At 38.1% G+C, this 16457-nt stretch overlaps 1 protein-coding gene across 14 annotated transcripts in view; it reads left to right on the top strand.

Moving 5' to 3' along the window:
* MCTP1 (multiple C2 and transmembrane domain containing 1) overlaps positions 1 to 16457 on the top strand; it is a 444146-nt gene that overhangs the window by 362923 nt on the left and 64766 nt on the right. For 10 of the 14 annotated variants that reach the window (XM_039545048.1, XM_039545043.1, XM_039545035.1 and 7 more), the window contains one exon: positions 673 to 792. The exons of 2 other annotated variants lie outside the window; for them this stretch is intronic. In XM_039545048.1, coding sequence (XP_039400982.1) covers positions 673 to 792 — 120 coding nt within the window. Of the gene's footprint in view, positions 1 to 672; positions 793 to 1158; positions 1621 to 16457 lie in introns of those variants that run through there. 2 more of the 14 variants (XM_039545041.1, XM_039545044.1) reach the window with 2 other exon arrangements.

The following is a 16457-nucleotide window of genomic DNA, read 5'->3' as shown; positions in this document are numbered from 1 at the left end:
ATGTAGTGTTACCAATACATGATGCTGAAGACTGAGGGCAGGTTCAGCAATAGTATTGTTTACCATAGTATTTTCAGCTATCATTTGTGTCACCTGAGAGGAAATCAAGCAAGTAATTTTAGATTGTTTAATTCTAGAGTTTTAAAAATGTTAGTTGTGAGATCTGGAAGTCTATTACAAGAAGAGAAAAATCTCAACAAATATGTGTATAAGTGCCATCTTGTTCACCTTTTCTTTAGTATTTTTAGCTGAAAGCTGTGCCCCAAGAAGTCTCTCTCTCTCTCTCTCTCTCTCAATAATCCCTCAGATTTTTTTTTAAAAACAAAACAAAATCTTTACTAAAGTATTTCTGATCCTTTAAACATTGTTATTGCTGTTTATTCAAATATTTTCACACTTTTGGAATGTTTTATATTTTCTTTTGTATATTTTCTTTTGTCTTTTAGTTTGATGCTTTATCTCAGATTTGTCATGTCACCACTGATTTTTCAGAGGTGTAGCTGCTTTCAAACTGGTGGTTTCAGTTGCGCATTCAGCCACATTAACCCATCATTCCTGGTCTCTGTTCAGAAAGAAAGAGTGTTGTTTTGTTTAGATTTGTTTGTTTAATGTACTGCTCCTTACTTTGAATAAATTCAGAGTTTAATCATTTATCTCTCCTCTGTCTTTTAGCTTTTTCTTTTTGTGGTTTGGAACTTTGAGCTCTACATGATTCCGCTTGCTTTTTTGTTACTGTTGGCATGGAACTATTTCTTGATCCTATCAGGGAAAGATAACACGCAACATGATACAGTAAGTATTTACTTTTTTAAGCAAATACTTGTACTTGTTTTTTTAACTTATACTAAGACAAGATTTTAAAACTGAGTTTGTTTCAGAAACTGAATTTCTCTAGTTAAATACAAAGTCCTTTCAAAAACATTTCAGTTCTTGCTGCTTGGACAGTTCTTCGTAGCCATGATTGAACTTTTTTTTCCAGCTGTTCAATAAATGTTTCTACTTTTGTTGAAACTAATTTTAAAAATGCATTAGAGCATACTCCATCCTCAAAGCTGGTGTGTATGTTTGGTTATTTTACTGGTTAGGAAAGGGCAAACAAATCTTTTGAAAACTGTTTTGTGTATGTGTAGCCCTGTTGAAAGCTTATAAAAACTATAGTCTGACATTTTTTTTTAGTTACTGAAATTAAAAGAAGTGCTGATTCTGCCAAAATTCCTCTCTTCCACTAAGAACTGCAGACTTGTCAGATGGCTTTCAAGATAGGTCACAAATCTTTACGTGATGGTCTTAGATGAGCTCACTAACATGTATCATGGAAATTTTACAAAGTTTCATCAAGAATATTTCTGCCTTCTAAATTACTACACAATGAAAAAAATAACTGATTAGTGAAGCAATGTGCTCTCTTGGATAGAGAATATCCTGGAAATCGGAAGATCTGGGTTTTATTTCTGGCTCTCACAGTGACTTGTTGTGTGCCCTCAGTCAAGTCACTTAGTACTTATCTGTAAATTAAGCATATCCCTCCCCTTTGTAAATTGCTTTGAGATTGTCAAGCTAAAGGTTCTGTAAATTATAAGAGCAAAGTATATTTATTATTAATTAGTGTTTTTAAATGCTCAACTCCCAGCACATGAATTTATACTCATTAATAAAGAACTGTTTTTAAACTTGTCTAATATGAATGAAAAATAATCAGACATATTGGGAATCTCGAAAGGAGAACTTCTGGAGAGTTCTTTGCGATTTTTAATACCCCTACTACATGCCAATCTCAATTATCTAACCAACTGAAGCATAAGAGACTGTACTCTGCTGCTGATCAATGAAATAATTTGCTGAGTCAATATATGGATATGAGAGATGAACCAACCTTAAGTCATCCTTCTTAGAATATTTTTACAGCACAGGAATCATTTTCTCTGCCCTCATAGAGAGAGGGCAACCCTTTTGTAGCACATTGGTGCTTATTCTGTTGTGACATAATCCTTCCTTCTCTTGTCAGATGATCTGAAGAATTTTGTTACAACACAAGTCACACCCAGATCATTTGTGTGTGAGCTAGGTTAACCTGTCACTTAGTCTGGCTTTTGATAAATTGTAAACACAATGAGTTTGGGAGGTTAAATTCTAGTTCCTACATCATTCTTTGGCATATGATACTGGTCAGTTTCTGCTCAAAAGACCCACAGATTAGTATATACAAACATTGCAAACCTGCTGCGAACTAAAATGCCAAGGGGGTAGGCAGGCTAATATGTCCAATCATAAATGGAGGCTGACTCGCTTCCATTTCATGCACGCATACACAACACCTTTATGGTTGCTGGTTCACTTGAGAGTACTGCCTGTCTTGTCATTGTCTCCAACTCTACCCTCTGCTTCCCCTAACACCTTGTTTCATTACTTTCCTATCACATAGCAGTGGTCAATTATCACAGAGTTGCTATGTTCCAACACTGAAGAAGGTCTTCAGTGGACAGGGCTGGAACTAGATGTTTTGGTGTCCTTGGCAAAATTACATATACACACCCCAATTTTAATTCATTATCACCTACCCTAAACGCCATCTGACTTGCATAGGTTTTCTTTAATAATTATTTTCCCACTAATCCCCACAAAAGTGCCCTTATACTCCTTTGTTCTTGTTCTCCAGATGATGACACTGCTTGCATCCCTCCTCTTTTCCTATGATGAAAGATAGGGGAGGCAGGGCTTCAGCTTTTTCCTTGAGTCTTGCATGGTAGCAGATTGACAATTTTACTTCAGGAGTCCTAAGCACTTCTGCAGGTGCAGGAGCCCAGAGCAGAGTAGTAATCTTGGTGGGACTGGGTGTGCAGAGAAGACAGCAAAGGATCCCAGAGTAAAGTTGCAGCAGGAGAAGTAGCCTGCTGGAAAATTGGAACTGCTTCCCCATTATATGGGCTCCTGTCTGAAGGGCACTGTCACTCTGGGGGCCTCTCACTGGTTACTGGCCAAAGGCCCACTTGCTTCATAGATTCTCTGATCACGACTCTCACCCTCTGTCCAGGTGCTCTACAGTGACTACCCCATGTTTATGCCCTAACAGCAGCTCATGCTGCCCTAGGATCACCGCAGCAGACAGACATCCCCCTGGTTGCCCTATTGGCCTCCACTGGCTGTGTCACCAACACCTGTGCCAGCTTTGGCTAGGATTGTCCTCCATGGTGGCACTTACCATTGTCCTACCCAATGGCAATGACCACTCTGACATTTTCATCTAACCCCAGAAGCTGCCACCAACATACAGCAAGTGAGACCAAAGCAAAAATGCATCAGGAAGGGAGAAAGACTGAGGGAGGAAGAACTGCCCCCACTCAGAGTCAAGGACTCACAGCAGTAGCAACACTTCTTTGACCCCATCAGTATGACAGCCGTACTCCTGTGTTTACTCAGGGTAGTGGGCTGAGGCTGCTGCAGATCCTGCAAGGAGCAAGGAACTTTTTTCCAAAAGAATACACATAATTGCACCACCACAAATTCAGCATGTTAGGTAGCCACCTTTGTGGCCCACAGCTAAGGTTAGCCCTATCACTGTAGAGCTTCCACAGATTTAAGGAAACATGATGTTCTCCCATCTTTCTAAACAATCTTTCCACTTTTTAAACAATCCTGTTTAACTATTGTTAAGCAGTCTTTAACACTACACACATTTTTGCACCATTTTGATCCACATAAAGAAGAATGAATATTAAATAAGTTATAGATGCAGATGAATCACATGAGCTTCACCATTTGTCCAGGTCATCTGCTTTAAGAGGATTTTGTCCAGCTGATTCACTTGAATTAATAAAAATAAAAGGTGTAGACTTCTGTTCATTAGCTTTAGGTCTCATATAAATGTGACTGTTTCCTTTTGATAAGGTTGTGGTCCGAGTACTAGGTTCTCACAGCAATACGTGTGGTTCAAACTAAGTAAACTTTTTACATCATGTCATGATAATTGTAAAGTATCACAGAAAAAATCACTTTCTTTTAACACTGAATGAGGAACTTTAGCAGAATAAGTAAAATAGTATTATCCTTAGTGCTTTTCTTTCTCTCTTTCACTGCAAAGGTTCTGTCTGAAACCCTTCCTAGCTGCCTCTTCCTTGTTTTTCTTGCTTTATTTAAAGAAACACTACACATAGGCTCACATTTTCTCCTGTCAATAAGCATGCCTTTGAATATCTCCCCCACTAAAATCATTTCTTTTCAACTTAGCAATTCTCCTCCTAGAACATCTTTATGAAAATGAATGCACACGCAAGATGAAGGCTCACTGTTAGAAAACCAGAGAGAGACTGGACAAAAGAGAAGAAATACTTTTGTCAGGTTATTTTTAAGTTGCAAAAGATTTTGGAATGGAAGCAGAATGAAAAGGAGCCCAGGTGGCAACATTAAAGGATGAATGATGTTGAATCTTGGGACAGTATGAAACAAAGTGGTATCTATTTCTGGTACACTTTCTACCTTGCTGTCCACCCCTTCTAGTCAGCTTCACTGAATCTGTATTTTTGGAAGCAACACTTCCTGTCAGTCAATCATTGATAGGAAGTGTTGCCAGCTCAGGTAGTTCATGTCAAGTGTAATATTGTAAGTATTTTTGTTATGCTTATTGCCACCATGTGGCCAATGTGAGAATAACCATTTACTGTTAGAAGCCCTAAGGCTATAGTGAGCATGCTCCAGGGGGTTGTGGGTGGATGCAAGGAAGTTTTTTCCAAGATGCAGCCTGATTAATTTTCTATGTGAAACTTTACTGCAATAAAAGGTCTCCTTTTTACTTCTAATCTGTTTTGGGCCTCCATATACTACATACAGAGTAGCAGAGCATGACACAATGACAGACCACTTGGCCTATTGAAGGAGAACAAAGAGAGAGAGAAAGCAAAGAACTGATATTTTTACTGCCTTGGCAAACAGGCAACATATCTAGTGCTTTTCATTATTGTGCTTCACAAACATTAGCTAATTTAATTCTCACAACAAACCTATGAAGATGATAAATAGTATTGTCTCTATTAATAGATGGAGAAACACTGGGGTTATGTTGTTTGCCCCAGGTATCATCAGGGGTGGCTCTAGGCATTTTGCCCCCCCAAGCACGGCAGGCAGGCTGCCTTCGGCGGCTTGCCTGCAGAGGGTCCGCTGAAGCCGCGGGACCAGCGGACCCTCCACAGGCAAGCCGCTGAAGGCAGCCTGCCTGCCGCCCTCGCGGCGCCAGCAGAGCGCCCCCCGCGGCTTGCTGCCCCAAGCACGCGCTTGGCGTGCTGGGGCCTGGAGCCACCCCTGGGTATCATCAAGAGTTGCTGATAGTTCTGGGATTAGCACTTGAGAGTTCATTATTTCATTAGGAAAAGCCGCCTTGTATTTAAAAAAGCATAAATGGTAGTGGTAGCCAGAGAATAAAAATCTTCAGGTTCACATATAAATATGTATATATAAGCTAGCTTCTGTTTTGTAATCCCATAAAGGTAAGGGAAATGCAGAGTTGCTTTCACTGTACAATACTGTTTCAGATTGCACAGCAACAGTTGTGCAGCATATTCACCAAACAATAGCTTGCTATCTCACAATACAATGCTCTAGTTCTTCTGTATACAGTAAGATGGGCTGCAATGCTAATCCTGACATTGGTTCTGCTTGAGACACATGGCATTCCAAACTCTTTCATCAGTGCAGGAAAGTACACAAAGGTTATTTTACAAAATTAGTCTTCTATAACTTGTCTCCTTGGTTGCTGACTTCTACAAAAATACAAACTGTTCTCATCTTATACTCTCAACAGCACAGTGATTGGCTAAGAAAAGCCTTTATAGATGGGTGACAACCTGTATACTCACTTTGGGCTCCTTCAGAACATAGAGACCACAGGTAGCATGAGAACCGTTCTGCTGAGAACCATTCCTCTTTTTATTTATTCCTTAGATACTACATATATAGTAAAGAAGAAAAGTAAACTATCTTACCCAACCAGACCAGGGGACAGGGGCTCATTTTAATAAATCACAACTGAAACATGAAAATGTCAGCTTAATCAAGCATTTAAATTTTATTAATCAAGCCTAATTTTTATGAATGCAAATAATCACTGAAGCTGGACAAATTTGTTCTAGATTGCATCAGAAACATAATTTTAATATTTAATGGCCTGATGAATTTAAATGGAGAATTATCTTTATGAAACAGACTCTTCATAATCTGCCATTAAATGAGAAATGAAAAAATCAACATAAATCTTACATAAACGTTATTTAACTAAATGTTAGTACTATAAATATTACAAATACATTATGCAGTAATTTAGCAATCACACAGTACACTACATAAAGAAAAAATTAGGTTGGTTATGCAGCATTTCTCGTCTACAATGAAGAGGAATGTATTATTAAAGTTGGCTATTCATGCCACTATAGTTAAGAAGGCTGTCTAAGCTTCCATTATAATTCTCTGCCTTCGAGGTTTTATATTGTATCTCTGCTATAGAAACTCACTAACAGGGCATACAAGGTCTCAGCCCAATAGCACTTTTTAAAAAACTTCTCCAACCCTAGCTTATTTTCAGTTGCTTTTGCTTACAGAAAGGGAAACAAATCCCAGAAATGTTCATTTTAGAAAGATTTTTACCCTTTTTTCCTCAAAACAGAGTCATTTTTAAAGTGAAATTTTGCAAAACTTTTTTTCCCCTGAAGCCTTAGACTATTGTATGGAAAATGCATAGGCATTCTTTTGTACAGAATTTCTTAATGATATTTTTTCATTTGTGTCCAGACTTATGTAACTACTGGATTGACATAATACTGTAGCAGCTCCAACATGTCTTGGTCAATATTCTTTAAACTAAGAACAATTTAGTGTTGGAGTAAAAAATCCCATTATATGAGGTATTTTTAAGCATATGGATGTTAATTCAGACTAGATCTCAGTAATTTTCAAGTTGTTTTCCAAAATTAGTGTGTTTCTCCAAATATATAATTACCTAAAAGGAGTTGTCATAATCACCTGGGCTAATGTTACAATGACATGTATAATATGGATATACAAGTCCACATATGTGACAAGGCAAAAATGCTGCTCCAACTTTAAGTATCCTAACTTTTGGTACCACTCAGAAACTCAGTTATTTAAACAAATGTACATGTTGTGGTGTAAGTATATATGTAGATGAGTGGTGGTTTGTCCTCCTGGAATCCTAGTGCTGGCTGAAAAGTTAATGATCAAATTTAAGACAAACAATTACATTTTAATTCTGTTGACAAGAAATATAATAAACTACTTTATTGTCAATGTTTCATTTAAACTCCATGGTGACAAAATATTTTAAAATGTTATTGTTTAAAAGTTTGTTGTGTAATAAATTAACAACTTATATTTAGCCAAATGTCGAATATTTTTTCTGCTTCACTGGTTTAAAAAATGTCATAAAGCCAGACAGATCGTATTTTGTCTACAAGACAAACATACAGTACATTCTGAAGCCTTTAGATGGAGACATACTTCAAATAAAAACCTAGTATTCTGTTCACAATGCTTTGTGTAAATATCAGCTAGAATTCCTGAAAGCATTGAGTTCCAAATATTTAAAGAAATGCATTGAAAAACTACTTCTGATGCCATATTTTATATGAAAATTGTTTAGTCTTAACTACTTTAGCAGCTAAATAGTGGGTGCATCTTAAGCTGATATCAAGCAAAAAGTTATATGTTCTTGTGCAATAAAGTATATTGCAGAGAAACTTCTTATACTGCAAGTAAAAAATTCCTTTGTTGATATTACCAGACTGTATGTAATCAGTGACATGCATCAAAAGGCATCTGATAGCCACGTTAAAGTCACATTTCCTATTAAGCATTAGACTAAATTACATCATGAGCACTTCCCAGAATGAGCCAAAGAAATGTATTCTGTAAGAAGAAATAATTGTATCTGTAAAAATCAGAAAGTCTTTTAGCAGTAAAGTACTAATGCCTTTCTTTTTAGTCTCCTCTTTTGTACTGCAATATATTCAGCCTTACTGGCAAGCTTATCACACTAATTATTATTACATCTAGTAGTTCAGTTATCTTGATGACTCCTGTCGATGAAATACTTCAAGGTCAAATCTTTAATGGTGTGAATCAAACTCAGGAGCTACCATAAGTTCAATTGTATTTCAAATATACTACATTGTTAAATTAAAATCTGTTAGTGAGTTTTATTGTCTCTATAAATATGATGTAAAATAGATGGATATTTTAATTAAGCTAGGTCTTTTGAAAAATTCCTCCTCAACAACCCTATGAGAAAAGCAGATGTCCTTTTGTGACTATGACCACATAAACACAGTAATAACAAGCTTATTGATTGTGAACATTTTCAGTTTGACCTCAGGTACTTTCAAGATGCCTGAAATAGCCTGAACAATTTTGGGAATCCTTCTCAATCCATACACATTCAATAATTTTATATTACATTTACACAGAAGTGTTGTAAATCCACTGACATACCAACACATGTTGTAGTCAGTTTACACGGAGACAAAATTATCTAAAAGAACTCCAGACTGTGCTGAAGAATACAGCTAACCAGCTGTAGGGTGGAAATGTTCATTTGGGACCCAATCCTGTTTTCTTTGATTTCAATGGGAGCAGGAGCAGGCTCCTGATTTGTGATAGGTTATATCAAAATATTAGTGTCTGCAGGCATTTGGACATTTTAACAAAATAAATTAGAATATTACATGTTTTTCATTTGAAACTAGTGTTTTAAAGCCCAATCCATTGAGGTGCTGAGCAAATCAGAAGTGCTGAACACTTGAACTACCAGTTCAGGGCACCTCCCTACTCCTTTTTAGGAATTGCTGAGCACTTCACAGGATTTGTCCTTTAAATTATATTAAGATTTCATTCATTAAACACATCTGGATGACTATGGTGGTTCTTCCTTTTGAATTCTCTTACATTGCGTATTAGAGTAAAAGAGTATTGTGGTACTACTCACTTGGAAATTTATCAAAATACCCCTTTACCCACACAGTTGTTTCCATTGGAATAGCTATAGAAAAGTTGGTGGTAGAAGAATGTACTTAATCACTGTGCATTTGCTGTGATTATGTAGTAACTTTTCTTCTAGAAACTGCAAGAGTGTTCTAAAGTAAGAAACAATTTTGTTAGCATTATACATGCAGTTAATATACTTCCTTTGTGTGAAAATTTTTAATTTCAGTAGATTTTGTTAAGGATCTTTGGAATTGAGTTATTCTTCACTCTTATTCTGACCTAAAATGGTTGTAAATAATTGGAATCTGACTGTACTACTGTTTTATTGATGTTGCTATTAGATGTTACATTGAACAGTCCCACTACTCCCAAATCCCATCTTTTAATGAATTAATAATAAATAGTTTGATTTTTTAAAACTCTAGAAGAAGAATAACTAAAAGAAGTAATTAATTGCCAACTAAATTCTACATGTACATGCTAGTCCAATTTTCTTCTCTTGCAAAGCATAAAGAGGGTAGTGAAGCTTCTTCTGTATATTTCTGAATGTAACTAACTTACTGTATAAAGTGGCTTCTGTTACAAGTGCTCCAGTAACACACTGTGAATTATGCAGCATTTGCAGACAGAATTCTGTTACATTGTAGAAAGTGGGAATGGGGCAAGAGTGATCTCCTATCATTATATACAAATTATTCTGCATGTGTTTTTCTGTAAAGTATTTGCTGTGCAAAACTATTTAGTACAGGAAAGGCTTTGTTTCGCAACATTTTAATATAATCTGCTTAGTGTTTGGCCATACAGTAGCTGATATTCCATATTTAAGGCTGTCTACGTGTGTTTTTTAAAATGTCATCTGTATTAGTCTTATATTCAAGGAACAGTACCAAGAATCAGGTTCTTTCAAGACCTTCTACCAGTGTGTGGCATATAAGGCTGTGACAAGTGACATTACAGAAGGTCATGTCACTTTTAACTGCTTGCATTAGATCTTTCTGATTTCCCCAGTGCCCTTCCTTTGTTTGATTAATACTACCTTGATTTCAAGCAAGGTATCGGAAAGCATAATTTAGAGTGAGTATTCTAGGGCTGATCTAAGATTTTTTTTCTTAAAACTTTTTATAAAATAACTGATATTTTGTTAACTGATATGTTTTTCCCTTTAATATTTTTTCTCATTGAAAAAACATGATATTGTTATAGATGTCTGGATTAATGTACTGTGTTGCTGAAGACCAAAGTAGCACCTATAAGGTTTATTTGAAAAGCAGCCAGCTAGAGTCAAAGAAAAAAATCCTTTTTCTTACTGTTGGTTTGATCCTAAGTATGGTGTTAAACTCAAAAGCTGGAATCTGTTGAATTTGCATTTGCTGTAATGATCTTATAAATCCTTGCTTTATGTGCCTGTGGAAATAGGTTGTTCTTAATTGTATTTTAAAAAAAAGACTTCAGCTTGCAGATTCTTTCTGTATCATGTGGTTATAAGGATTCTGTTTTCATTGTTTCAATTTTGGGTAGCAACCAGTCTTAAGAAACTTGAGGATCTGAATTTCATCTGATCCACTGTATCATTGTAGTGATATGCTTTTGCTCTGCATCTTTTTTTCTAACTCTTCTTTCAAAGTTTCATTATGAGTGAAAACATGGGTCAATGCTTCATATGCCATAAAGAATAATTTATGCTGCCGAGAGATTGAAGTACTTTTATTATGTTTTATTTTGATACAATAACTGAGTTAAATCATTTTTCATTTCCAGACAATTTGACACTCCTAAAGCTTAGTTTAATTGATGATGTGACTAACATGGAATGAGAAAATAGGATGGCATAACATGGGAGAAGGGGGAAAATCATCTGGCTAAACAGCAGGAGTTGGGAACTGGAGATCTGGGTTCGATTTTTGGCTGTCACAGACTTTTTGTATGACTTTGGGCAAGTCAAACTTCTCAGCTATAATAATAATAATAATACTCTATAGGTCATAGCAGTATTGTGAGGCTTAGTTTATTAATGTCTGTAATTCTGTTTTAGATCCTTGGATGAAAATCACAGTACAGGTGTGAAATATTATCCTGATTATTTAGAATAAGAGTGTTTGTGATCTAAACAAAGTGTCATTATTTGCAATGACAGCTAAGGTGGTGTCAGTATTTCCATTGCAAACCCTGATTTGTAGGGGTTTACAGTTCAGTTAAATGACTCCATGCAACCTTGGGCCCTGGTTTAATTAAACTGAATATGTATCATATTTTTAGTTACACTGGTGGAACTTTGCATGTAACCATCCCTAAGGGAAAAAGTAGGTGTAACAGTGGAGTGTCTTAGCTCCATTTTTCAGAACTTAGCTCTTTGGGTGAAATTCACCAAGGTGCAGAAGTCCCAGGCAAGGCCCTCCACACCAAGCCCCATGGTGGGGATGTAGGAGGATAGAGGGATGCAACTGAAATGGTCACACATCATTCCTCAGGGACTGTTCTCCACACCTGTCTGTTCGGGATCACTGTGGTCAGCGCCCTCATTGTGAGCCACAGGAGCTAAACTTATGAGACCAAAGACTGAAAAAGGAAAAGTGAGATTCTCACCCCCAGCTCAACCTCCTTTGTGCTGTGTCAAAGAGCCATAGTGGTGTAAAGGTGCCCTAAAAGCCCCATAACTTCCCAAAGGAGGATTCTCCAAGGGCAGGTAGTGAAGAAAGACTGCCTCTTGCACACCCTCTCTTAAGCCCTGGTGTAGGGGGTGTTCCAGGAGCAGGGCCACAGTATGCAAGATTGTAGCCCTTAGAGCAACTCTACGGAGGCTGCTGTAACTTAGATAACGCTGAAAAATCTGTCTGTTACAGTGCGGGTCTCTCCAACCCCAGGACAGCCTAGGAGCATGAAGGAACAAAGGTGGCTGAAAGCCACGTTGTGTGCACCCCCTCTTCCTCCCACCCCCGTTCCTCACTGGGTTGCAAGTTCTGTGCTGAAACTTCTGAGAGGTGCAGCATAGAATCTCACCTGAAGAGTTTTGAGGGAATGGCCCACCAAATGAAATAGAGGCCATGGAGGAACTGTGTTACAGCACTGAGGACTGGCCACTTGTTGGAAAGGGTGAATTCCATTCCCAACACCTGTAAAGTTCCTGCACTAAGACTTACTCTGTTTGGGCTTTGTTCAGGATGGGATAAACGTCATCCTTAATGGCCATTCTCAATAAATATTCATATTTATCTCCAAAGGAGCCATTCTGGTCTTACAAGTAGTAAGGGATAACAAGGGTTCTATAAATGCTTTTAAACACATTTAAGCAATTAACTTAGATAACAAGCATTTGTTTCAAAGGATGGATTTGATTTTTTTTGAGGGAATTAATCACAAAAATCCCTCCATAGATTAAATAATGTTTAAAGTTACAGTAAGAACCAGTAAATAGCTACAATTCAGAGTTGAGGCTGACACTTTGTCCTTAGTGGCTTTTTTGTTTGTTTGTTTTCCTTCCCCCCAAGGTAAGGCTTTTAGTGTTTTTTTCCCAGCAATGCAAGTTAATTTCTTTACTTTTGTCAGCTTATAAGAACATTAGAATGGCTGTACTGGGTCAGACCAATGGTCCATGTAGCCCAGTATCCTGTCTACCAACAGTGGCCAATGCCAGGTGCCCCAGAGGGAGTGAACCTAACAGGCAATGATCAAGTGATCTCTCTCCTGCCATCCATCCCCACCCTCTGACAAACAGAGGCTAGGGACACCATTCCTTACCCATCCTGGCTAATAGCCATTAATGGACTTAACAGCCATGAATTTATCCAGTTCTCTTTTAAACGCTGTTATAGTCCTAGCCTTCCCAACCTCCTCAGGCAAGGAGTTCCACAAGTTGAGTGTATGAAGAAGAACTTCCTTTTATTTGTTTTAAACCTGCTGCCCATTAATTTCATTTGGTGGCCCCTAGTTCTTGTATTATGGGAACAAGTAAATAACTTTTTCTTATCTACTTTCTCCACATCACTCATGATTTTATACACTTCTATCATTTCCCCCCTTAGTCTCCTCTTTTCCAAGCTGAAAAGTCCTAGCCTCTTTAATCTCTCCTCATACAGGACCCGTTCCAACCCCCCTAATCATTTTAGGTGTCCTTCTCTGATCCTTTTCTAGTGCCAGTATATCTTTTTTGAGATGAGGAGACCACATCTGTACACAGTATTCAAGATGTGGGCGTACCATCAATTTTTATAAGGGCAATAATATATTCTTTGTCTTAGTCTCTATCCCCTTTTTAATGATTCCTAACATCTTGTTTGCTTTTTTGACCGCCTCTGCACACTGCATGGACATCTTCAGAGAACTATCCACAATGACTCCAATATCTTTTTCCTGATTTGTTGTAGCTAAATTAGCCCCCATCATATTGTATGTATAGTTGGGGTTATTTTTTCCAATATGCATTACTTTACATTTATCCACATTAAATTTCATTTGCCATTTTGTTGCCCAATCACTTAATTTTGTGAGATCTTTTTGAAGTTCTTCACAGTCTGCTTTGGTCCTAACTATCTTGAGCAGTTTAGTATCATATTCAAACTTTGCTACCTCACTTTTTACCCCTTTCTTCAGATCATTTATGAATAAATTGAATAGGATTGGTCCTAGGACTGACCTTTGGGGGACACCACTTGTTACCCCTCTCCATTCTGAGAATTTGCCATTTATTCCTACCCTTTGTTCCCTGTCTTTTAATCAGTTCTCAATCCATAAAAGGACCTTCCCTTTTATCCCATGACAACTTAATTTATGTAAGAGCCTTTGGTGAGGGACCTTGTCAAAGGCCTTCTGGAAATCTAAGTACACTATGTCCACTGGATCCCCCTTGTCCACATGTTTGTTGATCCCTTCAAAGAACTCTAATCGATTAGTAAGACATGATTTCCCTTTAGAGAAACCATGTTGACTTTTGCCCAACAATTTATGTTCTTCTAGGTGTCTGACAATTTTATTCTTTACTACTGTTTCAACTCATTTGCCTGGTACTTAAGTTAGACTTACTGGTCTGTAATTGATGGGATCACCTCTAGAGCCCTTTTTAAATATTGGCGTTACATTAGCTAACTTCCAGTCATTGGGTACAGAAGCCGATTTAAAGGACAGGTTACAAACCCTAGTTAATAGTTCCGCAACTTCACATTTGAGTTCTTTCAGAACTCCTAGGTGAATGCCATCTGGTCCTGGTGACTTGTTAATGTTAAGTTTATCAATTAATTCCAAAACCACCTCTAGTGACACTTCAATCTGTGACAGTTCCTCAGATTTGTCACCTACAAAAGCCGGCTCAGGTTTGGGAATCTCTTGAACATCCTCAGCCGTGAAGACTGAAGCAAAGAATTTGTTTAGTTTCTCCACAATGACTTTATCATCTCTAAGTGCTCCTTTTGTATCTCGATCATCCAGGGGCCCCCACAGGTTGTTTAGCAGGCTTTCTGCTTCTGATGTACTTAAAAAAAACATTTTATTACCTTTTGATTTTTTGGCTAGCTGTTCTTCAAACTCCTCTTTGGCTTTTCTTATTATATTTTTACACTTAATTTGGCAGTGTTTATGCTCCTTTCTATTTACCTCACTAGGATTTGACTTCCACTTTTTAAAATATGCCTTTTTATCTCTCACTGCTTCTTTTACATGGTTGTTAAGCCATAGTGGCTCTTTTTCAGTTCTTTTGGCTGTGTTTCTTAATTTGGGGCATACATTTAAGTTGGGCCTCTATTATGTTGTCTTTAAAAAGCATCCATGCAGCTTGCAGGGATTTCACTTTAGTCACTGTACCTTTTAATTTCTGTTTAGCTAACCCCCTCATCTTTGCATAGTCCCCCTTTTTAAAAATTAAATACCACAGTGTTGGGCTGCTGATATGTTCTTCCCACCACAGGGATGTTAAATGTTGTTATATTATGGTCACTATTTCCAAGCGGTCCTGTTATAGTTACTTCTTGGACCAGCTCATGCGCTCCATTCAGGACTAAGTCGAGAGTTGCCTCTCCCCTTGCGGGTTCCCGTACCAGCTGCTCCAAGAAGAAGTCATTTAAAGTATTGAAAAATTTTGTCTCTGCATTTCATCCTGAGGTGACATGTTCCCAGTCAATATGGGGATAATTGAAATCCCCCACTATTATTGAGTCCTTAATTTTGATAGCTTCTCTAATTTCCCTTAGCATTTCATCATCACTATCACTATCCTGATCAGGTGGTCGATAATAGATCCCTAATGTTATATTCTTATTAGAGCATGAAATTACTATTCATAGAGATTCTATGGAACATGTGGATTCACTTAAGATTTTTACTTCATTTGATTCTACATTTTCTTTCACATATAGTGCCCCCCCCCAGCACGACCTGTTCTGTCCTTCCGATATATTTTGTACCCTGGAATGATTGTGTCCCATTGATTGTCCTCAGTCCACTAGGTTTCTGTGATGCCTATTATATCAATATCCTCCTTTATCACAAGGCACTCTAGTTCACCAATCTTATTATTTAGACTTCTAGCATTTGTGTACAAGCACTTTAAAAACTTGTCACTGTTTATTTGTCTGCCCTTTTCTGATGTGTCCAGTTTTTTTATGTGAATGTTTCTCGTCTGATCTGGCCCCTAGATTCTCCTCTTCCATTCTCCGCTCCTGACTATAACCTGGAGATTCTCTATCAATAGACTCTCCTCTCAGAGAAGTCTCTGTCTGATCCACGTGCTCCTCTGCAGCAGTCGGCTTTCCCCCATCTCCTAGTTTAAAAACTTTTTAATGTTAAGTGCCAGCAGTCTGATTCCACTTTGGTTTAGGTGGAGCCCATCTCTCCTGTATAGGATCCCACCATCCCAAAAGTTTCCCCAGTTCCTAATGAATCTGAACCCCTCCTCTCTACACCATCGTCTTATCTACGCATTGAGACTCTGAAGCTCTGCCTGCCTACCTGGCCCTGCGCGTGGAACTGGGAGCATTTCTGAGAATGCCACCATAGAGGTCCTGGATTTCAGTCTCTTCCCTAGCAGCCTAAATTTGGCCTCCAGGATGTCTTTCCTACCCTTCCCTGTGTCATTGGTACCTACATGTGCTGCGCCTCAGTACTACTATCCAGATGTCTTGAGAGATCCGCAACCTTCGCACCAGGCAGGCAAGTCACCATACGGTTGTCCTGGTCATCACAAACCCAGCTATCTATGTTTCTAATGATCAAATCTCCCATTACTAACACCTGCCTTTTCCTAGTGACTGGAGTTCCCTCCCCTGGAGAGGTAACCTCAGTGCGAGAGGATACCCTAACACCATCTGGAAGGAGGGTCCCAACTATGGGAAGGTTTCCCTCTGCTTCCGTTGACTGCTCTCCTTCTCTGGGCCTTTCATCCTCCTCAACAGCGCAGGGGCTGTTTGACCAGAGGTGGGACAATTCTACAGTGTCCTGGAAAGCCTCATCAACATACCTCTCTGCCTCCCTTAGCTCCTCCAGTTCCGCCA

The sequence above is a fragment of the Mauremys reevesii genome, linkage group 6, assembly GCF_016161935.1.
Source record: "Mauremys reevesii isolate NIE-2019 linkage group 6, ASM1616193v1, whole genome shotgun sequence".
Lineage (NCBI taxonomy): Eukaryota > Metazoa > Chordata > Testudines > Geoemydidae > Mauremys > Mauremys reevesii.
This window is presented reverse-complemented; position numbering and strand designations above follow the sequence as displayed.